The sequence below is a fragment of the Oryzias melastigma genome, linkage group LG17 (genome assembly GCF_002922805.2).
Source record: "Oryzias melastigma strain HK-1 linkage group LG17, ASM292280v2, whole genome shotgun sequence".
Lineage (NCBI taxonomy): Eukaryota > Metazoa > Chordata > Actinopteri > Beloniformes > Adrianichthyidae > Oryzias > Oryzias melastigma.
In genome coordinates this window covers 4,502,507-4,529,347 of record NC_050528.1, presented here as the reverse complement: position 1 = coordinate 4,529,347, position 26,841 = coordinate 4,502,507, and the positions used below count along the sequence as shown (strand labels likewise).

The window sequence follows — 26,841 nt, the reverse complement described above, 5'->3', positions numbered from 1 at the left end:
TTAAAGTGAGAATTGGACCTTTGATCCAACGACCTGGAGCAGAACTGGCTGCAGCTCTGATGTTTCCTGGTCTTTTCATGCATTTATGGTCCAAACAAAATAAAATCAAACACAAAAATGTACATTAAGAGAAAGTGATCAAGTTTGGAATGAAGAAAAAGGTTAATGGATATGAGTAGAATTAGATGGAACAGAGGACGGATGAGGAAAGTGAAGGAACACTTTAGTCAAGTTCTTTTATCAGGAAAGGTCTTTGAGTTGGTTTCCCTTTTCAAAGACCGCCTTCGCAAACTGCTTGAAGACTCGGTCCATATAAGTGCTTTGTCGCGGCCACAGACCCTCCAGGAAACCAATATGGCCGCCGTGACAGGTGATGAGCAAGGCAAGGTTGGGATTCTGCTTCACTGCCTCCACTGGAATGGCTTCAAAACAAAACAAAGTTAAAATGCTGACAGTCAAACATGTCAGCAAATACATACAATGTACGCTCTACTGATGAGGACATCACGACATTTAGGATTTATGACAGCTCAGGTGCAAAATGAGTCTGAATGGTGACAATAACTGACGTTCAAGAACGCGGTTTATGCCATTTCATGTTCACACTGGAGCAGCAGCAGTGAGAAGATTCTTCTTTTGTGTTTGTACTGTCTACTTGCGCTCGTCCACCACCTACAGAAGGTAGAGGCTCGCAGCGCTACATCAAATCCCGCAAATCTTGCTCCTGGTTTTGGTTTTCACAGCTTTGTTCCTATAAAAGTACATAACATATTTTTGGGATAGCATAAAATGGCTTTGATGTTCTTTTTAAATTATTTTTTATGAATTTTGTTTCATGATGAAGAGTAGCTGTCTGCTAAGCAAAGCTAATGGGGATCCTATAGATCAGGGGAGTCAAACTCAATCACACAGGGGGCCAAAATCTAAAACACACCTTAGGTCACGGGTCGAACAGGATAAACATTTATTAAACACACTAAAACTACATTTTTTAACTTTAAAAGCATAACTTTTTAACATATTTATGAACTAGACCAGAGGTCTGCAACCTGCAGCTCCAGAGCCACATGTGGCTCTTCTATCCCTCCATGGTGGCTCTCTGGCTGAAGAAAAATAAAATAGTAATTTTCAAAAATTTGGACATAAGCTATTATTTTAGCAACATGCTAACATTTTTGGCTAATTTTCTATTTACTGGGGTTTTTAGGCTAATTTAGAGTTTAGCTTCTATTTTAGCAATAGGCTAACTTTTTTGACTAATTTAGTTTACAGAGGAATTTTAGGCCATTTAGGAGTTCAGCTAGTAATTGAGCAATAAGCTAGCTTTTTTTGGCTAATTGGGCCTCTACTTTTTTATGCTAATTTGGAGTTAAGCTAATATTTTAGCTATATGCTAACATGTTTGGCTAGTCTGTTATCTTCTGGAGTTTTAATGCTAATTTAGAGTTTAGCTGTTATTTTAGCAACATACCAACATTTTTAGCTGATTTCATTTACAGGGGAATTTTATGCTAATTTTGAGTTCAGCTAGTAATAAAGCAACAAGCTAGCTTTTTGGCTAATTTGGCCTCTACTAAAAGTAAAAGGCAAAAATGTTTAAAAATGTTAGTTTTTTTATATTTTTGCTTTTGTTCGTGCCAAAAATAGATATAATTTATATATATTAAAAAAAAATTTGGTCATGTATGCAAATCCAAATTTCGTAAAGGCTAAAGTAAGACTATGTGGCTCCTTCTAGGTTTTGATCAGTAGAAAAAGTGCCCAAATGGCTCTTTTACTGTTAAAGGTGGTCAACCCCTGAACTAGATATATAGCAGTACCCGCTGAAGATGCTGAAAATGATTTAAAAAAAACACTGAAGCTGATAGCTAAAAACGCTGAAGTTGATGTTCAGCAAAAATATTAGCTAAATGCCAAATTAGCCTAAAAAAACTTAGCCTAGCCAAAACAGCTAGCATGTAGCAGAAATATTAACTAAACTCCAAAATAGCCTAAAACATCGTAGTAAATCCCAAAATAGCCAAAAAGCTAGCATAACACCAATTTTTAAAACTGTAACTTTTTAACATAATTATTAATAATTAAAAAGGCAGGAATATTATTCCAGAATAAATCAACTTCAACCTTAAATAACTTTCAGTATTTTACTCTCCATGAAAATATATTTTGTCAAAATTATACAAGTTAGAAATGAGCGGAAGATAAAATTGGGTTATTAATAACAATAAAATAAAATTATCTGGAGGGCCGGTGTAGGTACCACATCTACTCGGGGTGTCAGAACGGCTCGGGGGCCTGCGACTAGTGATGACGTCACACTACGGAAACCCCACTGAGACAAACTACTTAGCTGTTGAGATGTGCTCGGGCGCTTCATGCTCGGGTTCGCGTTTTCACGGGTTGCTCGGGTTCAACAAATTGTATTCATTTTTGCTGATGAAAAGGTGATGGAAATGCATTTTGGCCACACGGAATATGTCCAGCCAAAATGACATAGCTACATGTCCGCACTATACGAGTCCTTTGTGCTCGGGTTCTATTCATTTGTTTTCATTGTACGTTTCATTGTGTAACCTAGTTCTTTTCCCTCATAATTATGGTATTTCGAATTTGAAGGTATGTCTGGTGTCATCTGTTATACCAAATTTTAATATCATTCTAATTTAAACTTCACACTGACTTACAGAACCTTGTCACTGATTTAAAAGGTATGATTGCAGTTATATTTCCTTTCTAAACATGTTTAAAATAATAAATAAAATCGATTTACAAAAAAAGAGCACACTTCTCTTGGTTTGTTCATTGTTTAATTATTCAAGTCTTATTAAAACAAACAAAAAACCTTGAAAAATTAGTTAAATTCAAATCGGTGTAGAGCCAATCAAACATTGAGACGTCATCACAGCCAATCAAACATCGAGACGTCATCAGTTGTCGCAGGCCCCCGAGCCGTTCTGACACCCCGAGTAGATGTGGTACCTACACCGGATCCGGCCCCCGGCCCTTGACTTTGACACGTGCTACAAACAATAAACAATATAAACGTCCGTCTTGGTGTCATATCAATTTGATCGGGAAGAAATAGCGATTATTAATGTCTCCTTTCAATGAATAGCATATCCGTGTTCTGAAAAGAACTCTAACCCACACGTTTCTACCAAATCTGAGTCCCTGATTGGTCGATTCATCGTGAAAAAGTTCAGCCGGTTAAACTTTCAGCACACAATCAATGAACGTCCAATTTGTTCGTAGAGTCTACGACTGGACTAAAAAACTGAGTGTTGTAGACACAGAAGCCAGATTCTGATCTATGCGCGTTCACATTGATTTTAATTGAAAATGGATTCTTGAACACAAGTCCACGCAATGCTACAAATAATACATTTTAAGGAATTTTATTAGAAATTAAGTCGATGACTGCTTTAAATGTGTCTGTGTGTTCTGTGTTCATTTGCATGTATTCATGGTGTTTGTTACAAAACAGTTTTTGTTCTCAGGATTCTAATTATTTATCGATTTTTATTTATTTATTTTTCCACAGCCACCATCAACTGAGAGGACCAAATTGCTTTTTTTTTGTAATTCTTCTTTCTCACTGCACCTTAAAGAAATGTATCCACATATTTTTCAAAATTCCCACGTACCTAGAACGTGATGAAAAAGAATTTCGGGGATTGTGAATGACCCTCGAAAAAAAGAGGACATCACGGCGTTAAAAACCAAACGGGTCCAAATCTCTAATGGGGCTCAAAAGGAATTTGAAACACACGTCTGGAATATCCAAAGGAAGTTTTGAAACCATTTTTTTAACAAACTTTATTAAAAATATTTATGAAATACAGTACAGAACAGGAACAGAAAACTGTACACCAATTTTTCAAAAAAACTCCAGGGGGACACATTAGAAAAAAAACAGAAATACGTCAGTATGAATTATTGTGTAAATGCTTTTTGTTATGGCTAGATGAAATAGAACGCAAGTAGCTTTGAAACTATTATGGGATGGCTACAGGGCTTGGTGGCCATTTCATTTGTAAAATGGGAAGTTTGCCAAATTTTCCCACAATATAAGATATAAAAACCCCTTTTGTTCATAACTTTGTTCATACATTTTCACACCAGGTTAATTCTACTATCACAACCAATTTTCATTGACCTTTGACCCCATTAAAAAGCCGCCATCTTGAGTTAAAAAAACACCCTTAGTGCTAGCTACAAATCTAAATTCCTTTCTTCAATTTATTGACTCCTAACTTCTCGAGCATCATTGAGAAGCTACTTGGGGAAAAAATTGGATTTTAGAAGTTGTAGATTTTGGACGGCGTTAGCGTAACAAGCTCGCAAAAGTGGCGTTTATCTATTTACTCGCAATTTTTTTTACTAGAAAAAGGGTGAAGATTAAACACATGGCTCCCTGGCTCAAGCTGAACGAAACAATGACGTATGATATGACTATATTAGGGAATGTGGGCGTGGTTAACAAAAACTCCCCGTTGCCAAGGAAATTCAAAAATGTACTTTTGCCGATTCTTATGAAAATGACACAGACCTGTTCGTCACTCCCAGGCGACCAAAATATTAAATGGTTGCTATGGAGATAAACCAAAAGAAAAGCCGCCATTTTGAAAAAAGTGTTTTCGTTGAATTTGTGACATGTAGGTCTGAAGGGGGAGGGGCTGAAGCAGCCACCCAGCCAATGAGGGGAGGTAAAAAGGAAGGAATGCGGTTGAGCGTTTTGCATCACCACTGAATATATTTATTTAATTTATAAATCCTTTTTTTTCCCTTTTTGTAAGAATCTTGACAATACATTTCAACACAGAACATCAACTTTGAGGGAGCGCCTTCTTTTTCTGTAGCAATTCATCAATTTCAGATCTTATTTTTAATATCGTTCAACATTTTTATTTGTATCTACCTATTAAAACTATTTATAAATTGTAAAAAAAAAAGGCTTGCTTCAACCCACTCACCGTGAGATGGAGAAAAAACGTCATCAGCGGCGTTCAGACAAAGCATTGGCACCTGCACAGATTTCAGCTTGTGGACAGGACTGGCATCGTGGTAATAGTCGTCGTTGGTGCGGTAACCAAACATGATGGAGGTGAACCTCTCATCGAACTCTCGGATGGTCCGAGCCTGAAGGGCGCCAGAAAAACTGCTTTCAATTCTGCTTTTTCTTTAGGATCAATGAACAAAATCCATGAACTGGACGTTTACCTTCATGACGTGATCGATGTCGTAACACTTTTCAAGCACTGGCCTGTGTCTGAGGAAAAGAGCAGTCGGGAAACTGTTTCAGTAAATCTATTTAAAATCAGAATCAAATTAGGTTTTGCAATCTGTAGAAACAATAAACACAGATTTCAAAGAAGCAGGCTGTGCGTTCCATGTAAGCATGGTGGTATGCTAGCAGCAGGACGGCGCTAATCCCGCTCTGGCTGACCTGTGCACAGACGCCTGTAGGCAGCTGGTGAGGTAGGAGTTGAAGAGGAAGCGATCCAGGGGTTTTTCCAATGAAGCTGTGCACTCAAACACATCCCAGCCCGCTGAGAAGACCACCACCCCCTTTAGGCAGGTTTCTCTGCCCTTGCGCCCCAAATAGTTGGCCAGCATCATCCTGAGTGAGGAGAGAGGAAGAGCTGAAGGGACAGACGGGGGGGAATCCATTTCAGACCAATCCCTCAATTCCAGGGATTAGCGTTGTGTAATAAAAAAAACTAATTCTTTGGCATGAAACACTTAATGACTGGCACAAATGTGTCTTTGACAAAAAAGCTTTTAGAGAAAAAGTACGAATACATTCAGGTTCTGTCAATCAGAAAGGAGGAGAAGCCGTCAGTACCCCCCCATGGAGACCCCGGCAGCCATGATGGGAGCCGCTGCATAGCTTCTCTGGACGTGCTCGATTACTATCTCCAGGTCCTCAGTGTTGGCTGCACAGTAGGTCCTGGGGGTCTGAGAAACACAAAAGCCTCAGATAGTCATCGACGCAACAATCAAGAAGTTCATATTTGTGTTTGTGCACTTAAGAGACACATGTCCAGCTGCTCGTTAATGCAAGTTTCTAATCAGCCAATCACATGGCAGCAACTCTACACGTCAAAACGATCTGTTTGACTCAAAATAAGTCCGTAAAGATTTACAACCACAACTCCACGTTCGCACATAAATCAAGTTTCATCACTACATAAATCGCCCCCAAAATGTTAAAGTCTGCGGAGGGGCGGGACCTCAGGAAGCCACCTGCTCTTTGATTGGACAGTTTGATTTGTGGCCGTCCAATCATAAAGACGTACAAAGGGAAATCATTCGCAACCGCAACTTCAGGAGCTCGTTTTTGGTTTTGCATCTGTAAAAAAAAAATTCTTGAAGAAAATATGAAGCGATTTTTGTGCCACCATATCGCAAGTCACAGTTTTGAGATCAAAATGTTCTAAATTTCAAACGAAAAACTTGTTTAAAAATCAGAAAAATTATAATTTCACTGTAATTTTTGTTTTAATTTTAAGGATATTTTAAAGTTCAATAGAGTTAGACTCACGTTCATTGTCAGTTTAACTGTAAAATGAAATAAATTAATTAAACTGTAAACAAAAAAAACAAAAAAATTACATTTATGTTCTCAGAATAAGTGCTAAATTTATTGAGGATTTATTAAAACTGACCAACTTGCTCTAAAAGACTCATTTAGTTTGCTTAAAATGAGTCATTTCTACTTATTCCACTAGTTTTTTGTCACTGGAATCAAACGGAAATACAATTAGCTCCATAAAAACTCAGATAAACACAAACCATTCGCTTAGAAATAGCAAATAATAATATTTACTGGGCAGTTTAACATTCAATTTGAAGTAATTCTAGTTATTTCCTTTTGAATTCTGTGCAGAACTCCTCGTTTCTAGTTTTGATATCTTCTTATAAGATTTTTTGTTAAGTAAAAATGATTTGCGATTTGGACAGATAATTTTATTACTATCTAAAGAGTTTATTCATGATATAAATGTCATCTTCCAATTTTTTACCTCTTTTTGCCGTGTGGCTGTATCTCACTTTTTATTTAAAAAAAAGTACAATTTTGAGAGGAAGAAATAAGAAAACAAAGTTTCTCAAAAGTCTCTGTAATATAAAGTCATTTTAAATCACTTTTCAAACCATCAACAGTGAAAGACACAAACACACTTCACCTAAAAAATAAAGAAAATCCACCACGAACAGGACAAAGTTCTCCAACATAAACTCTTTCTTCTAGATCTATTTTAAATTTAACTTCAAACTCTTTTTTTGCTATTTTCCCTCTAGATGTTACCTTGTAACATGTATAACTAATATCAAGTGTCTCGGTATGAACTTCTTGGCAGTGAGGCCATGAACACAACAGGACGTCTGAAACTATCCAAACAATGGAGGACATTCAGTCGGACAGAAGAGCCACAGACGGACACAAAGGCTGAGCTTTCTGCTCCGACTGGAGCTGAACCGCTTCAACTCCTCGACGTTTATATCAGAACTCCAGAAGTGGGACGGGATCAAACCGGACAATATCTGTGTATTTTTTTTATTTGAAAACAAAGCAGCAGATAGACGTTACCACCCACCGAGGATTGTGTCTGGTACAAACGGTAAACCGGGGACACGGAGACAGAAAGTGTCTGTTCTGAAGAAGACGCTCGCAGAGGCCGCTAACGGTTCTGCTTTGTTGGCTAAATATAAACCCGGGTGAAGAAAGGCTAAATTGAAGCAGGTGTTAGAACAGCACGTGTTTGCCCAGGTCATTTTTCTACATAAAAAAAAGAAAAAAACGTAATCCCTGGAGTGTAAAAAGACGTTCCTGCTCCCCCATGCAGGATTCCTTTGGGTTTCATGACACAAGTGCAGCAGAAACAGCTTCATAACTGACATGCAGGTTTGTCTTTGTGACCTTAAACTGAGGACAAACGTAAAAATAAAATAAAATAAGGCGGTAAAATCACAGATCCTCACCAGTAGCGTTTCACCGGAAACGCCTCTGTTGTTGAAAACCACACATCTGAAACACACAGAGGAGATACAAATGTTAGATTCATGATCATTTGAAAAAAATTCTAGATTTATTTTTCTTTAACCAAAAAAAAAAGAAAAAGAAATGTAGTTTATAAAGTATTTTGCTATCTAGCTATTACACGGATTTAGGTCAAATTTGAGAAAAAGAGTGAGCTTAAATATTTCAAATCACTTTAGAAACGATACTGTATGTTAATAACACTCTGGAAAAACAAGTTCATTAGAAACCAGACAAACTTTTCACCCCACTGTGAGAAATTATTTATATAGCCAAAGAAATCTGAAATAAAATGGTCTTAAGAAAAAAAATTCTTATCACTAAGATATTTCTTCTCAAAGAAACTTTCTTAGTATGATTATTTTTTGTACAAGACAGAAAATAAGTACATTTTTCTTATAATAAGGATCTTTTTACTTTCTTACAATTCTGTTTTAACAGAATACATTAAAAAGTGGAGCATTATGTCATGCAAGTGTGTCAATGTTGAAGAAACATGTAGCTACATTTGAATAAACATTTTGCTTATCTTGCTTTCACTTATTTGTGTTAATATTGTTTATATTTCAGCAATGCAACAAATTCATTTTAAGAAATTTTCCGTTTTGCAAGAAAAATAAGAAAGTTTTTCAATAGCAAAATATTGTTAGTTAAAAAATGTGTGTTAATAACTAAAATGTCTTTCTTAAAATATGAATTCTTGATAAGACCATTTTTCTTACTCACTTTTTCTTATTTAAAGGAATTCTTTCAAATTTGAGGATTTTTTAAACTTATTTTTAAGGGACTGTTTTTGCAGTGAATGAGATAATATCAAGACTTAGTTCAAGAATAAAATCAAATCTCCACAAAACTTTGTCATAAATAAATAATTTCAAATACCTTTAAAGATTTTATTATGATTCGTGTACCTGAGGGGTCAGCAACCTGCAGCTCTGGAGCCACTTGTGGCTCTTTTACTCCTCCATAGTCGCTCTTTGGCTAAATAAAAATCAAATAATAGTATTATTTTTATTTATATTAGTTAAGTTTATAAATTTATGGCTGAGGTGAACCTTGAAGATAAACTATGTAAAGATTTTTACATTCCTGATGACTTGAGGAGGTCTTGTTTCCTCCAGAATACACAGATTTCATATACAAAGCAAAAATTTGGTAAAAAGTCTGAATTTTTATTATTTTAAAGCACATATTTTATTATGCTGTCCAGAGCTGAACTGTGATGATCCTCTTTGGCACAAAGTGTTTTTATTTTGAAAGGAAATCATACAAGCTTCTGTCAAAAGTAAAAGATGATTTTATGTAGAGAAAATGCGAGTTGTGTGATTGCTTAATAAGCATTCACACTATAGAGATTCTCATGCTCCTTTTCCATACGTTTTTTTGGCACGTAAAACTCAATCACTTTGAGCGATTTCACCAATCTTGGTGTCCAACGTTCATCTCGTTCAGGACGTTACTGCTTGTATTTTTGGTATTTATAAACTTTATAGTTTTTTAAATATTGAGCCAAATATGTCTCATAGGAAATGAATGAGAAAGTCTTCAAATTTCAAACTTTCATGTAGATTAGCAACAAACCTTTAAATATAATTATGGGCTATGTTTTCATCTTTATAGTAGTTTAGAAAAAAGTGACGTTTACCTAATATTTTAGCAACCTGCTTATGTTTTTTGCTAATTTGTTATCTTCTCGTTTTTTAGGCTAATTTGGAGTTTACCTTCTATTTTAGCAACATGCTAACGTTTTTGACTAACTTAGTTTTCTGAGTAACATTAGGCTATTTTGGAGTTTAGCTACTATTTAAGCAACAAGCTAGCTTTTGGGGGCTAATTTGGCATCTACTGAGGTTTTTTTATGCTAGTTTGGAGTTTAGCTCATATTTGAGCAACTTGCTAACATTTTCCGCTAATTTTTCATCTACTGAGGTTTTTTAGGCTAATTTAGAGTTTAGCAGCAGGCTAATGTTTTTGACTAATTTAGTTTCTGAGGAATTTTAAGCTATTTTGGAGTTTGTCTAGTATTTAAGCAACAAGCTAGCTTCTTTGGCTAATTTGGCATCTACTACGCTTTTCTATGCTAGTTTGGAGTTTAGCTAATATTTTAGCAACATGCTAACGTTTTTGACTAATTTAGTTTCTGAGAAATTTTAGGTTATTTTGGAGTTTATCTAGTATTTAAGCAACAAGTTAGCTTATTTGGCTGCACTAGCTTGGAGTTTAGCTAATATTTTAGCAACATGCTAACGTTTTTTGGCTAATTTGTTATCTACTGAGGTTTTCATAGGCTAATTTAGAGTTTAGCTTCTATTTTAGCAACAGGCTATGGTTTTTGACTTATTTACTTTACATAATTCATATTTATTATTAAAAATATACATTGTAATGAATGCACAGCAGCATCAAAATAAGACTTTATAACTCCAACCAGTTTTGATCAGTAGAAAACAAAACGCCTCTTTTACTGTTAAAGGTACCTGTACAGACACTTGTGACATCTGTGACAAAGACAGACTAACTTTGAAACATCTAAAGTTTCCCTTAAGTCAATAATTTGAGCTTCCAGTAGAAATCTCTTCTTGCCTTACATCTCATTAATTATGTGGTGGAGTCGGAGCTGCCTTTTTATCTGTAGGGCTCAGCAGCTCGGACCGGACCGGACCGGACCGGTGGGGGCCGTCAGCGGTGGGGTGCTTAAACACAGTCGGCAGCAGAGCAAGGAAGCCGGTCGGATGTAAGCTGCAAAGCTTGCACGGGGATAAGCTGTAATTAATTAAGCTACACGGACGAGGGTGAGGATTGGAAGATGCTGAGTTTGCCGGCTTCCTCGCCAAATCCGGGTGTAAGAAAGAAACACCAGCAGGACCTGTAGGAGCGTGGGGGGGTGGCGCTGCCATCCGTTGGCTGCTTACAAAAGCAACTCTTGAACAAAGAGCTTAAACGTTAAAGCGAGTTACCTGAAATAACCTCGAGCTTGGTACGTGATTAAACTGCACAAAAGCTCTACAGAACTCAAAAATGTTCCTGCAATTTGCATAATTACTGAGGTGTTTTGTGTCTGTGACACAAGAATATTAGTATTCAGTAAAGATGAGAAAGTGGAACATGAGAGGGCTCACGGCCTGTGACTCACTGAATTGAATCCTGGACTTCAGCCAGGGTCTGCAACCAAGACCACCCACCTATAACCCAGATCCCGGCTCTGCTGGACCATGTGCAAGATGTAGGACTCTCTGCTGGTGCCGGTCAGACCCGGGAGGAGGAGGACGGTGGGCCTGGTGGCGGGATCGGGATGAGAGAGGCTCTCGTCGTTGTCGAACCAATCCACGGATATCTGCCCTCCATCTGCTGCCTTAATAAGCTCACTGCGGAGAGGACAGGGACACACTGCTCTGAAAATGTCCCAGGCTTTGAGGCTTTCTTTTTCTGGAGAACATTCAAATATCACACGTTTGAGAAAGACTGCATTCATTTGATGCATGTTTTCTCAGACTTATGGACACAACAGACGGACAGTTCCTCGGCTCTCCAACTTGCATTGAGATCATCATCAGAGGAAGTGAAAACAGATTTTCATGATCAGTCAGTTTTGTCTCGGTGCCTTTCAAACCCAATCCTGTAGGCTCTGAATTGTTAGCCAGTATGCGGCAAAGACATCAGCGTGAAATTTCAGAACCCCGTGAAATGCACACCACAGCAGAGACTTCAGAATAAAGGAGGACAGGTTCGGAGAACAGGGAGTACAAAGTGGGAGTGGACGGGCAACTAATCCTCTCGGACAACAAGGTGAACAGAATTTCATCCAGACAGCTTACGGCGAAGAAGAGGAGCGCTTTTTCTTTTTTTTGTGTGTGTTGTCTTTGGGTCAACCTTGGATAACTTCATTACCCAGTGAGTTGGTCAAAGAGTCCCGTGAGAAAAGGTGCAATGAAAGTGACCATCACTCTTGTCGGGATTGATAATGAGGATTCGTACAAATGTGGCTCCAGTCCCTGTGCATTATGGGAACATGAGTGTCCTTGGCAAAGGAGAGCATCAACCGCAGAGTCAGTGTGAAGGTCCTTAGCAAAAAAAAAAAAACCTCAACTAAAACCAAATGCTAACCTCTGGGAAAAATCTGACTTTTTGTTTCAAAATGAAATATTTTTTAATTAGTACATGGAAATTATAAAAGAAAAAATATGTATTAATACTGTGCAACACTGAATTACTCAAACTGAAAAGAGGGGAAAATGTTTCTCACTTCAAAGGTATCAAATAAATGCCAGAGGGCAGAGGCTTTATTAAACTTCACCTATTTGTTCCAACATATACGGTGGCCAACAAGGCTCAAATAAAGGCAAAAGTCAAAGCACAACGACAAAAACCAAAGCACGACGACAAAAGCTGAAGCACGATGACAGAAGCTGAGGCACTACGACAATAGCCCAAGAACTATGACAAAATCCGAAGCACAATGACAAAAGTTGAAGTACGACAACAGAAGCCAAAGAACAACGACAAAAGCCAAAAAAACCACTGCAACAAAAGCGGAAGCAATACGACTAAAGTGGAATCACGACGACAGAAGCAAAAGCACGTCGACAAAAGCCAAAGCACGACAACAGAAGCCGAAGCACGACCACAAAAGTTGAAGCACGACCCCAGAAGCCGACAACACTGCGACAAAACGGAAGCACGATGGCAAAAGCCGAAGCACAAGAACAAAAGCTGAAGCTCGACGACAAAAGCTGAAGCACGTCGACAAAAGCCGAAGCACGACAACAGAAGCCGAAGCACGACCACAAAAGCCAAAGCATGACAACAGAAGCCGAAGCACGACCACAAAAGCCGAAACACAACGATAGAAGCCGAAGCACAACGACAAAAGTTGAAGCACGACCCCAGAAGCCGACAACACTGCGACAAAACGGAAGCACGATGGCAAAAGCCGAAGCACAAGAACAAAAGCTGAAGCTCGACGACAAAAGCTGAAGCATGACGACAAAAGCCGAAGCACGACGACATAAGTTGAAGCAGGAGCACAAAAGCCAACAACACTGCGACAAAAACGGAAGCATGACGACAAAAGCCGAAGCACAAGAACAAAAGCCGAAGCTCGACGAGAAAAGCTGAAGCATGACGACAAAAGCTGAAGCATGACGACAAAAGCCGAAGCACGACGACATAAGTTGAAGCAGGAGCACAAAAGCCAACAACACTGCGACGAAAACGGAAGCATGACGACAAAAGCCAAAGCACAAGAACAAAAGCCGAAGCTCGACGACAAAAGCTGAAGCATGACGACAAAAGCTGAAGCATGACGACAAAAGTCGAAGCACGACGACAAAAGTCGTAAACACGCAACAGAAGCGGAAGCACTACGACAAAAACCACAACACAAAGGAAATGATTCACAACGGAAATTAAAAACTAACTTTTTTTTGTTTTTAAGTTTGATTTAGTTTCAAGCTATAGGCGCTGCTTGAAACTTCATGGTTTTTGTCGTTGTGTTTCTGCTTCAGTCTTTGTGTTGTGGCTTTAATGTGACCTGTGTCAGCCACTGTAAACATGTGAACTATCATACTGAGTAAATCTCCACCGAAGGGACAGAGGCGTGTTGTGAGAAGGGCCAGTTGAACACAAGGACTTACTTTCTGTAGACGACTCCGGGTTTGGCAGTGACAAACGGCCGGAGCAGAGTCTGGATGCGGCTCTCCCAGCACCAAAAGGTCGGATAGTACGTCTCTGACACCACCGGACATTGCTCCCGCAGAAACTGGTAGAACTTCTTCCCTCCAGAAATAAGCTGAGGTTTCTGTGGGGTACAAACTCACGTCAATATTCTCAAATGGATTTTCCCGCCTTTTCTTGAACATCTTCAGCTCCTTTCAACCAGTTTTCCAAATGTTTGGCTCCTTCGTGCTGTGACACTCTGAATTCATTTTCAGCTGTTTGTTTCTCTTGCTGAAGTCAGACACTTTCTTGTCTCTCTTCTCGTGTCACTCCCATGGTGTTTGTTCTGTCCTCCCTCTGGAACTGCATTTTTTGTCATTGTGCACCCTTCTGCATGTCGCTCTCTGAGAAATGGATCCTATCAGCTGGTTAGACGGACCTCTCCTGTTGGATACACCAACAAACCGTGAGGCGAGTGGAGGCTGGTGTGTCTGTAGAAGATGTGTATCTATTCAGACTCCTGATAATCACAGGATTTCTGATTCATCAAGCAGCCTGGAAGCAGCAAACAGTGAGTGCTTTGAAGGGATACGATGGGCTGCAAAGCCCCACAAACCGATCAAAGGTTCTGTACTGTGCCTCACTTGCCTAGATAGGCAGAGCGCTGGCGACCCTTGAACTTGTGCGGAGAATGGATACCAACTTGGAGAGACTTTCTTCTCAAACTCACGGGAGTCTGGGCTGAATTGCCCAACATAGGGCTGCCACGATTTGTCTATTAATAGATGACTAATTGACTATTTAAATAGTCGACAACTAATTTAATAGTCGATTATATTATATGGAATCGGAGTGTATTAAAGTTGAAAGTTATAATGGCATCCTGCTAGCTTTTTGACCTGTTTTGGCATTCATTAAGTTTTTTTTAGGCTATTTTGGAGTTTAGCTAATATTTCAGCTGCATGCTAGCTGTTTGGCTAACTTGGGCTTTTTTCAGTTTTTAGGATGATTTGGCATTTGGCTAATATTTTAGCTGGTTATCAGCTTCAGCATTTTCAGCTATCAGCTTCAGTGTTTTCACCTATCAACTTCATCATTTTCAGCTATCAACTTCAGCATTTTCAACTATCAAATTCAGCATTTTCAGCCATCAAGTTCAGCGTTTTCAGTTATCAACTTCAGCATTTTCAGCTATCAACTTCACCATTTTCAGCTATCAACTTATTCGTTTTCAGCTATCAACTGCAGCATCTTCAGCTATCAACTTCATCGTTTTCAGCTATCAACTGCAGCATTTTCAGCTATCACCTTCAGCATTTTCACCAATCAACTTTAGCATTTTTAGTTATCAACTTCAGCGTTATTTAGCTATCAACTTCAGCATTTTAAGCTATCAACTTCATCGTTTTCAGCTATCAACCTCAGCATTTTCACCTTTCAACTTCAGCATCTTCAGCTATCAACATCACCGTTTTCAACTATCAACTTCATTGTTTTCAGCTATCAACTGCAGCATTTTCAGCTATCAACTTCAGCATCTTCATCTATCAACTTCACCGTTTTCAGCTATCAACTTCATTGTTTTCAGCTATCAACTGCATCATTTTCAGCTATCAACTTCACCATTTTCAGCTATCAACTTTATTGTTTTCAGCTAACAACTGCAGCATTTTCAGCTATCAACTTCAGCATCTTCAGCTATCAACTTCACCCTTTTTTAGCTATCAACTTCATTGTTTTCAGCTATCAACTGCAGCATTTTCAGCTATCAACTTTAGCATTTTCAGCTATCAACTGCAGCATTTTCATCTATCAACTTCAGCATTTTCACCTATCAACTTCAGCGTTTTCAACTATCAAATTCAGCATTTTCAGCCATCAAGTTCAGCGTTTTCAGTTATCAACTTCAGCATTTTCAGCTATCAACTTCAGCATTTTCAGCTATCAACGTCATTGTTTTCAGCTATCAACTGCAGCATTTTCAGCTATCAACTTCATTGTTTTCAGCTATCAACTGCAGCATTTTCAGCTATCAACTTCAGCATCTTCAGCTATCAACTTCACCGTTTTCAGCTATCAACTTCATTGTTTTTAGCTATCAACTGCAGCATTTTCAGCTATCACCTTCACCATTTTCAGCTATCAACTTTATTGTTTTCAGCTATCAACTTCACCATTTTCAGCTATCAACTTTATTGTTTTCAGCTATCAACTGCAGCATTTTCAGCTTTCAACTTCATCGTTTTCAGCTATCAGCACTAGCATCTTCAGCGGCCAAATTCAGCTTACAGCATTGACACTAGCATTATCGCAGGTAATGCTATATATCTAGTTTTTAGTTATTTTGAAGCTAATGATGGTTAAGATGTGTGCTTTACATCCACTTTACGCATGACCCGATTAGTTGACTAATCGAAAAAAATAATCGGTGATTAATCAACTATTAAAATAATAATTTGTGGCATCTCTAGACCACAACTTAAATTGCCTCAGGCCCAGTCAAGGACACAACCTCCAGACACAAATTGTTGATCTGATGGTGCTTGAAAGTACTTGATCTAATCTGACTCCTCCAGAGCTCAGAACTATGACTTTGGCCCTCCCAAAACAGATCTGCTTCCTCACTGAATGAAATGTGGTTTAGATGTGAAGGTTTCTTCAGTTCTGGGTTATCTTGACTTCAGCATACCTTCTCATCCACCTGTGGTGCACAGTCTGGAGTGGGTAGCGCCCCGTATACCTGGAGTTCCTGAAGCGTAACCCTGCCATACCCACTCATACCACCTGTACTGTTCTCATTTTGTGCTTTTCTATCCCTCAAGAGCAGAGTACAGAGGTATCTTGTGTATTTTGCCTCCCCCGTCTCCAAAGAAACTCTGTAGTATCTGTTCTTGTGCTGTTACAATGAAAATAAATACTTTCCTATCGATGTAAACTGACAAAGTGCTTCAGCTGCCTCAAGCTTTCAACTAGATTTCAGCTGTGAAAACATATTTGCTGTTTGATGACTTTTAGATATCCATAATATTATTTTAACAATTGCTTAATATTTCAATATGGGCCAAAAAATGCTTTTCATAACCAAAGCATTGAAAAATATACATATTCTTGTGCTAAGTTTTGACTAAATGTACAGTTCAAATGTAATAATCATGCCATGACATGAGATTCTAAACTTTTATGCAACTTTTTAAGAAACTATTGTGGATGTTTACAGTGTCGTTGTTTCAAATATGTTCTTTTTTATGCTTTTTTGACATTTTTCACAGTATACGCCTCACACTTTATTCAGCATCTGCAGCTTTTTCAGTTTTATTAGTTCAAACACAAAATAAAGAAGTTAAATATCAGGATGAAAAAAAAGAAAGGGATAAAGTTCTTGAAAAAGGAGTAGGATAAAGAAAAATCATATTAATTCCCACCCTTAATTTTATCATATTTTATACATATATTTTTTTACATGCTGAACATATATTTATTTATATAGACTCAAAAGAAAAGTTGAGAACAGATTACAATAGTATTCATAGATACTCAGTTTCGTGCAAATTATTAATACATATTGCAAACTAAATCCTTTTTTAAAATCATATATTTTTATTCTTGTATAAGATGTTTATAATTTATGAATTTATCACTATTGTAACTGATTATGAATTAAGATGTAAAGTTTAAAATGTTGCCAAAAAGTGTAGGAATACTAAGCAAGGTTAAATATTTTCTCATAATACTGTGTATTTATACTATTGTGCACTAGTACTGTACGAACAACCTTAATTGATATATAGAGAAACAGCTACAAAACCACCCACAACCACTATTTATGTCATACAAATGAGCCATAAAATAATTCCTAAATTATAACTTTGTTCTATAAGCTCAAACTACTTAAGGTTACAGATATAAGAAAATATAACATAATGTAAATAATTTATTAAGATAAAAACAAACTGGGTAAATATGAGAAACCTAATGAGACAATTTATCATGACTTTGTGACGATATTTTGGTACCTTAATGCTTTTTTCTTCTTGTATTATTTTGTGTTTATATCAATAATTACTATAAGTTTCATATGTAAAATGTATGCATAAAATATAGTGTTTTTTTCTTGTTCTCATTTCTTCTTTGAGATCTTTCTGTCCATCATGTTTATTTTTTGTTTGAAAATCAATTAATCAATTAATCAATCACACTAAATGAGCATTTAAACACCCAAACTTAAAAACTGAACCGCATTTACACTTAAACAGACAAATATAAAGCTTAAATTAATCATTTTAACAATTAAAATCAAATACATAAAGTAAATAAAATTAAAATCTAATATTGATGCATCAATAGAAGTTGCTACGTTCAATGACAATTGCTTAAATGCTCACTAAATGCATGACACGGCAACTCAGCGCGCATTACATAAAAGCCTTGAAGCAGCATTTCTGTCTGCAAGCAGTGAAACCTCGTGAGACCACGTCCTGCATCCGGCATGAAAAATCCGCGAGATGGAAAAATAACAAACAAAACTGACCGAGGATCATCATATCCGAGATGGGAGGAAAAGGGGAAAAGAAAACCCGCTGATTAACGTGCAGTAACTGTAACCTACCGGCCGGCAGATGCAACCTAATCTGAAGCTCGGTCCGTGAACGCACCACGCTCATCACTCAGAGAGGACAGACCTTGAAGAGCGGGACGCCGCTTTCCAGGAGGAAATACGAGACATTTTGTTCAAATATAAGTGAACTTACCTTTGCAACCGAAATCAAATAGTAGCAGGTGTACGCCGCGCTAAAGCCCAACACTAATGACAGCCCCACTCCCGAACCGAACAGCCCCACTTTCACTTGATTCTCCAAATAGTGTGACAGGTCTCTTGTCAAAATGTTAAAATTAAAATCCAGCGAGATCATTGCAAGGTCCCTGTGATCTTCTACTGCAAGGACAGCGGCCGGCTCGCCTGGAATTCTGCTGTGTCTGCCTGCCAGCCCTCTCTGGACACAAGGAGGAGGGAGCTTTTTAAGCATGCAGCCAAAAGGGGGCGCTCGTCAGCCTGCGACCTCTCTTAAGGTCACTCTGGCTCCCCCTGCAGGCGGTGAGCGGCAAGTGCAGAAAAACGCTGCTGCGGGGTCACACGGGTTCATGACACATGCAATAGATAAACTTAGATACATTCTAAGTTCATTATTTTATTCATTTAGTGCAGTGAAAATGATTAGTTTAAGTAGATAACTAACAAAGACAATTATTTCCCCGGAGACAATAAACCCACATGGGGCCAAAGCTCCAGTTTTTCCTGTAAGTAATAATTATTGTGGTTCACTATACACTTTAGTGATCCTGTTTCTCTTTATTGTGTAAATGCACTATTGGGATTCTCCTGCTCCTTTCTGTATGTTTTTCCGCACGTAAAAACTCAATCACACTTTCAATGATTTCAGCAACCTATGTGTCAAAGCATTCAGCATGGGAAATGAATGAGAAGGTCTTCAAATGTCAAAATTTTAAGTAGATTAGCACTTTTAAATATATTCATGGGCTATGTTTTCATCTTTTAAGTATTGTTTTTAACGGAGTTTACCCAATATTTTATCAATGTACTTGCTTTTATTGGCTAATTTGGCATCTACTGAGGGTTTTTATGCTAATTTGGAGTTTAGCTCATTTTTTTAGCAACATGCTAACGTTTTAGGCTAATTTGTTGTCTATTGAGGTTTCTAGGCTAATTTAGAGTTTAGCTTTTGTTTTAGCAACAGGCTAACGTTTTTAACTAATTTTCGTTTATTGAAGATTTTTAGGCTGTTTTTGGAGTTTAGCTAGTATTTATTCAAGCAACAAGCTAGCTTTTTTTGCTAATTTGGCATTTACTAAGGTTGTTTGGGCTAATTTAGAGTTTAGTTCATAATAAAGCTACACATAAAATAATGTTGGAAAATGAGCATGTATCTGGGATTTTTAAGCAATTTTACTACAAATTTTTCAGAAATTTAGATCAGCTTCAGTGCTCTTTTATAGTTTTTTTGACGAATTTTCCAGTCTTTTAGCAAATTTAACATTTTACAAATACCTTTTGTATTCTCAGAAAATCGTTTTGTGGAATAAACTGTGTCACAATTTTCAGCAAAAAGCTTCAGCATCTTCAGTGACTACTTTCAGCAAAAGCATTCACACAAGCATTATCGCAGGTAATGTCGCTTTTCTTTTTTGTTTTCTTATTCTTCTGTACATTTTTTGATTCGTAAATAACTCGATCACACTTTCAGCAGTTTCTGCAATCTATCAAAATGTTCAGCTTTCCTGCTCGTACTTTTCGTATTCATACATTTTACGGTTTTTAAGATTTTACGCAATTTATGTAATTTTTCAGCCCCATTGAAAATGAACAGGACATTTTTCAAATTTATACAATTGAAAGTATTCAGCATATTCAGGACATTTATGCGTTAACTTTTACTTTTAATTTTTGACATTTTACGTAATGATTGAAATTTTGGGTAAGTTTGGATATTTCTTTCTGACATATTTATGTTCAAAATATACATGGAATGGGTTTTTTGGATGGTATGGAGTTAAGCTAGTATTTTAGCAATGTGCTAGGTTTTTTTGACTAATTTGGCATCCACTGAGGTTTGTTGGGTTAATTCTGAGTTAAACTAGTATTTTAGCAACTCTTTGTCTTTTAGGCTAATTTGACATCGCCTGAGGTTTTAGGGCTAATTCTGAGTTGAGCTAACATTTTAGTAACATGTTAGCTTTTTGGCTAATGCGACATCTACTGAGGTTTTTAAGGCTAATTTTGAGTTTGGCAAATATTTTAGCAACATGCTAAGGCTTTATGCTGATTTAACATGTAATGAGGTTCTTTTGGGATACTATGGAGTTAAGTTATTGTTTTAGCAACGTTCTAGCTTTTTGGCTAATGTTGGTTCCACTGGGGTTTGTTGGGCTAATTCTGAGTTAAGCTAGTATTTTAGCAATGTTCTAGCTTTTAGACTAATTTGACATCAAGTAAGGTTTTCCAGGCGAAATCTGAGTTAAGCTAACATTTTAGTACCATGTTAGCTTTTTTGGCTAAGGTGACATCTACTGAGGTTTTTAAGTCTCATTTTGAGTTTGGCAAATAAGTTAGCAACATGCAAATGTTGTTGGCTAATTTAAATTCTAATGATGTATTTTGGGCCACTATGGAGTTAAGCTAGTATTTTAGCAACATGCTAGCTTTTTTGGCTAATGTTGGATCCACTGGTGGTTGTTGGGCTAATTCTGAGTTAAGCTAGTATTTTAGCAATGTTCTAGCTTTTAGACTAATTTGACATCTACTAAGGTTTTCTGGGGTAATTCTAAGTAAAGCTAACATTTTAGTAACATAGTAGCTTTTTTTTGTTTTTATTTTTGTTTTGTTTTTTGGCTAAGGTGACATCTACTTAGGTTTTTAAGGCTAATTTCAATTTTGGCAAATATTTTAGCAACATGCAAATATTTTTGGCTAATTTAGCATTTAATGAGTTTGTTTGGGCTTCTATGGAGTTAAGCTAGTATTTAAGCAGTGTGCTAGCTCTTTTGGCTAATTTGGCATCCACTAAGGTTTTTCGGGCTAATTTTGAGTCAAGCTAACTTTTGAGTAATATGTTAGCTTTTTTTGGCTAAGGTGGCACCTTCTGAGGTTTTTTTGGAATAATTTGGAATTAAGCTAATATTTTAGCAACATTGCGAGTTTTTTATGATTTTTTTTCAATTTTTTTTGTGTATTTTATGAAAATTATTAAGTTTTTTTTCAAAGCGTTCAAGACATTCACAACTTTATTCAGCAAATAAAATAAATGCTTTTAGCATCTTCAGCAACCACATTCAGCAAAAAACATTCACACTAGCACTGTCGCAAGTAATGCAACTTTTCTTGTTATTTTTATGACAATACAAGTACCCGAAGGCAGCACGGCTAAATCCCTTAAAGAAGTCTAAAGCAAACACTCGCTAAAGTGTGACTAATTATCATTATTGTTGTTTCTAATAATAATAATTTGGATGAAATATTAGTGATGTTGGCTAAAAAAAAAGGTTTCTGATTCAAATCCCGCCCAGGTCCTTTTGTGGGAGTTTGTACGTCCTCTCAAGGTTTTAGTTTTCTCCCACATCACAAAATTAACTGTTAACAGATGGTAGTTTGTAGTTTTGTTTGTTGTTTTTTCCAAGGGTCTGCAAGCAGTCATTCTGGAAGGTTTCTCATTGAACAAAACCTAGTAGATGCCAAAAAGTTTTACTTTATTAAAATAAAAACAAACACTATTTGGTATTTGTGGTACTTTCTTTAAGAATACAAACATATAGCTGAACTTTTGGTTTTCTGGCATGAATAAAACCTTTGAAATTTAATTAAAAAATCATTCCTTCTGGCCTTTTAGTAACAATAATTGTATTTTAATTTGTATAAAAGTTTACTTTGGAGGGATCCTTTTCCTTACTTACTAAAGTTAACCTGAATATAAATTTGATTAAATTTGTTTAAGCTTTAAGACAAAAAGTTACAAATACATATTTTTCTCTTCTACCTTCTGGACAGCAACTGAACATTGCTTTATCCTAATAATAAAAAGAGCTTAAAGAAAATCAAACTTTTACTAATATTTTTTTGTAGTTTTTGACATTTGTGCATTCTGGAGGCCTCTTGATTTAATGTAATATCAAAGGAGGTATAAAAAAAAACCCTTACAAAGTTTATCTTACTGGTACAGGAGCATCTTAGCGACAAACTCATAAATCTATCAAACTAAATTTAAACCACTGCTACTATCATTTTATTTATTTTTTAAATCTAGAGTGTGAGAATGGAGACAATAGAGGCGTAAAAGAGTCCCATGTGGCTTCAGCCTCAGGATGCAGACCCCAAAGTCACTTATTTTTTTCAACAAATAAAGGATATCCTAAAGACAAATTTGATTTTGAGCGAAAAACTCAGAGGAGTTTGTGTGGCTCATCCACATCCTGGTTTTGATCTACAGTAATTGTTGCCTACAGAAGTGCAGCTCTTTAATTTCCCTCCGTGTCCTATGATTTTTGGGTTACAACTTCAGTGCAGTTTCAGGAGTAACTTCAGTTTTAGGAAAGAATGAATAATAGTTTATTTGTATAACAACCCATTTCATGTACAGAGACAACTCAAAGTGCTTTACATAAAACATTACAAGAAACAATAAAAAAATAGTTAAGATGTTGATCATTAAATTAAGTTTAAACGAAACTTAATGTAAAACTAGCATAGATAAACAGTGCGGATGTAAACTTTTGAATAAATACTAGACAAATCCAGCTGTGGACAGAATAATAACATTGAATAAATGTTAAAAAAATGTCAAAGTGTAAAAAAAAGATTGTTAATTTTTTTAATTACAAAGTTACTAAGACCCTAAAGTTACGAACAGAAAAAAAAGCAAAAAACAAACAAACAAACAAACAAAAAGAAAACATAGGTAGTATCAAGTCGGACCAGTTACAAAACAGGAACTTTTTTCTTTAACATGAATTTTTTTTTTCTTCAATGTCCACTTAGGGGCTCCTTACAATTTTAAATTTAATTTATTTATTTGTCAGGGACAGTGCACTTTAAAAGCATTGAATGCGACGCGCCAGAATTAGCCCAGCGGCTATTTTTTCATCTGTTGTCCCTGGACAGATGTTAAAAAACGTAAAAAGCTAAAAGCAATGAATAAAAACAAATATCAATATCAATAAAAAGGTTATACAAACTGTGTTGTATTGCATTTTTCTAAAAAAAAGTTGGAAATTAATTATTATTATTGTTGTTTTTATTCATTTATGTATTCATATTTTATAATAAAATCAATGTGTAAAAAGTCATTAAAGCTAAGTAATTCTAATCACATATTATCTTTATGTAGTTAATCAGACCCTGCCTTACGTTTTAGTTGATTTTAAGAAATTACAGATATGGAAAAAAAAAACAAAACACGTTTTTGCATTATTTGGACCCCCCCCAAAAAAGATGTATTGTCTTTTTAAGGTTACTTAAAAGTTTCTTGCAGAAGGCTTAAGTCTCCATGAAACACTGCTTTATTTTTGTAATGGAAAAGGTTTTTCTATAAATAAAGTTTTATTGAATGCTTTATTGAAAAATGCTTGACAGAGGAGTGCGTCGTTTTATAAAATACAGATGATCATTTTCCAATCATTTTCAAAACCCTCGAAATAAATAAATATATTTTGTTGAAATGTAATTTTGTGAGCTGCCGTCCGCTGTGGATGCACTTTGAATGTTTTGACGGAGTCGTACATCTTCGTGTTCCGTCGTGCATTTCCGTAGTTAGTTGTTGCTCGTCTATGGTTTAAACGGTGATTGACTATAATGGCGACGCGTTGATACTGAGTTGAGTATATGGAGCCGTCTCCGACAGACAAAGGAAAATCGTTGGACTTTGATTTTTCTGCGACACTGAAACGCGACGTTGAGGATGCGCGACCAAAGAAACGAGTAAACCGGGAACGTTAATGAGGAGGAGCCACATTTTTTATGGTTAGCACTGCTATTGTTAGCAGCTTTGCTAGCTAGCTAAGTTGAAGAGAGGTGCCATTCTTGTGAGCGAACTGGGGGAGAGGGGTGGGAAAAAAAGTCTGCCGAACAGTGTAGCAGAACCGAACACACAGACTTTCTACTTATTTTGTATTATTTTTGGGATAAATTAGCTCAATTGAGGAGCCAGTACTCGGTGAGTGTTGCTAGCTTGTTTTTGAAGCAGAATTCCGCTCTCTCCATGGGAGCGAACTAAACCAGGGAGCTCGCGGCTTTGGACTCTTCCCGTCCGTTTCCCCCCAGCTGGAATCCGCTACCTCCTCCACCGCTGGACCCACAGCTAGCTACCCAAGGAGGGTGCTAGCTTCGTATTTTTTTTTAATTTTTATCAAGAATTGTTGTGGGATTGCGAAACCTCTTCGTAGATGACCACCGGTAGGAATAACCGAGCCATGATGGAAGGAGTCGGAGCCAGAGTGGTCCGCGGACCCGACTGGAAGTGGGGGAAGCAGGACGGCGGAGAGGGACACGTCGGTACCGTCCGGAGCTTCGAAAGTCCAGAGGAGGTGGTGGTTGTGTGGGATAACGGAACCGCCGCCAACTATCGCTGTTCCGGAGCCTATGACGTGAGGATCCTGGACAGTGCTCCAACAGGTAACAGGCTCGTCACAACATTTAGCAACTCTTCAACCTCCCCGAAGGTTATGAATTGATGTTTAATTTTTTCTAATGTTTTATATATGTGTTTAAAATAAGTGTATATATATTTTTTTGTCTGCAATACGTACACAATTCATTTCCCTCTAAGCCGTTCACTATGTTGTTGTATTTTGTTATTTGTCAATAAAGTTTGGTAAAAAAAAAACGTAATCCTCCAATCTATGCAAAACTACCCTATTACTTATTATAATATTCCGTCTAAAATTGTAGAACGTCCTACGAGTCCTCATTTTATAGTTACCCCATAAAAAATTACAAAATTATCAATAATATTAAATGTAAATTAAGTGCACTGTAAAGTATTTAATTTCAACAAGTGACTTTGACTTATCCTGTTACAAACACCTTATTAACCTGATATTAAATTGAATATTTGTTCATATTTGTAAACAATTTAAAATTTAACCAACATATTTTTTGAAATTTTCTTCTTTGGAGAAATTAAGAAACTTGTTAATTGTTGCTTAAAATTTATAAAATAGAATGTTATTTTGTTTAAAACATAAAACTAGGTACTTGAAGTTATATATTTGTTGGGATCTGCACACTATATCATCTTTTTATGAGAATCCTAGAACACTTGGACTTTTTAAATGTTTCTAGTTTGAAAAAAATATGAAATATGTTCATAATAAAATGCACGATATATATATCAGTCTGGGATCACCTTTATTCATATTTTTTAATACTTAAAATAAATTCGCAGCCATAAATGTATTTAATTCAATTTATGGTCATACTGCCACCATTTTTAATGTGTCAAATTACAATTTTCTTATGATTTTTTTTTAAGTTTTAGTCTCTGTTTTGAATTCATTAATTCACTTATTGATCCTAAAAAATGCTTTTTATCCAATTATGTACAAGTTTATATGAAAAAAAATGTATATATATAAAAGGAAAATTGTTGATACCAATTCTGGTTGATCATAAGTTCAGAGTTTTTAAGCTAAAGAATCATTTTCCTTTTTCAGGCATCAAACATGATGGAACCATGTGTGACACCTGCCGTCAGCAGCCCATTATTGGTATTCGCTGGAAATGTGCAGAGTGCTCCAATTATGACCTCTGCACAACATGTTACCATGGAGACAAGCATCATCTCAGACACCGGTTCTACAGGATCACTACCCCAGGCAGTGAAAGGTTGGTTAGCTCTGCAAACATTTAACATGATTTAACCTTCCGCTCGCTTACGTTTTTAGCCAGGTAATTCCTGCACCGCGGTGTGATCAGCCGCTGCTCTCACAGTTTGGCTTCATGTTACCTAACGTGAGGCTAAAACATTTGAGAAGCCTTTTGTGCTCACTGCTGCTTAGGCAAACAGAATCTATCTGTATGCCTTCAGCCTCAGTTGCCAGGCAACCGCTTAGCCTCATTTTAAGATTTAGTCAGACTTTAAAAAATGTCTCATTGATGGAACATATTTGGAAAGACATTTCTATTTTCATATACTACAGGTTTTTCCTTTTAACTCTCATTAAATATGATTGAAAGGAATTTTAATTTAAACTAATATTAGGAGTTTTAATTGTCATTTAATGTGGGAAAAATTCCAAACAAACGATAAATGTTTTTTAGATTCGCATTAACTGTCTTAAAATCGGATAGTGGCATGCATAAATTACATTCATATGAATATATTTTACTTTTGACAATCGAATGAACCCTTTTTCTTTTTGCCTCATTTTACCCTGGAATAGAAATGTCGTCACATGGGCGCGCCGCCATGTTTTCCCTTTGATCTTTGCCACAGGAAGTTCATATTTTGTCTAAAACTTCTCACGTTAACCTCTCCAAATAAAGATGTTTAGCCACGCACTCAGGAAGTCGCTTTGATTCTTACTTTGTCGCTGCTTTCTGTAAACACGCTTTGACAGAAAGATTGTTGAGTTTAGCCAGT

The 26,841-nt window shown here is 36.7% G+C and overlaps 2 protein-coding genes across 3 annotated transcripts in view; one reads left to right on the top strand and one right to left on the bottom strand.

The window, feature by feature from the left end:
- Positions 1-206: 206 nt before the first annotated feature.
- On the bottom strand, positions 207-18,735 carry abhd3 (abhydrolase domain containing 3, phospholipase). Of its 2 annotated transcripts, none has more exons than XM_024274364.2 (9): positions 18,445-18,735; positions 13,675-13,838; positions 11,224-11,406; positions 7,984-8,029; positions 5,846-5,958; positions 5,447-5,620; positions 5,221-5,269; positions 4,974-5,139; positions 207-422 (listed from the first exon to the last, which is right to left on the bottom strand). In XM_024274364.2, the coding sequence occupies exons 1-9, from the start codon at positions 18,718-18,720 to the stop codon at positions 241-243; spliced, it is 1,353 nt and encodes a 450-aa protein (XP_024130132.1). In that variant the 5' UTR covers positions 18,721-18,735; the 3' UTR covers positions 207-240. The 2 variants fall into 2 exon arrangements, with proteins under 2 accessions (XP_024130132.1, XP_024130133.1); XM_024274365.2 differs by lacking the exon at positions 18,445-18,735 and adding an exon at positions 18,113-18,261.
- Positions 18,736-23,903: 5,168 nt separating this feature from the next.
- LOC112147245 (E3 ubiquitin-protein ligase mib1) overlaps positions 23,904-26,841 on the top strand; it is a 22,887-nt gene continuing 19,949 nt past the window's right edge. The window contains exons 1-2 of the mRNA XM_024273487.2: positions 23,904-24,872; positions 25,913-26,084. Of these exons, the coding sequence (XP_024129255.2) occupies positions 24,644-24,872; positions 25,913-26,084 (401 nt within the window). The 5' untranslated portion in view covers positions 23,904-24,643. The remainder of the gene's footprint in view (positions 24,873-25,912; positions 26,085-26,841) is intronic.

Coding starts and splice junctions, on each gene's coding strand:
- abhd3 (XM_024274364.2), bottom strand. CDS start 18,720: ATGCTTAAAAAGCTCCCTCCTCCTTGTGTCCAGAGAGGGCTGGCAGGC. Junction 8,030..11,223: donor AGCCGGGATCTGGGTTATAG/GTGGGTGGTCTT, acceptor TGTGTGTTTCAG/ATGTGTGGTTTTCAACAACA. Junction 423..4,973: donor CGTTTTTTCTCCATCTCACG/GTGAGTGGGTTG, acceptor TTTGTTTTGAAG/CCATTCCAGTGGAGGCAGTG.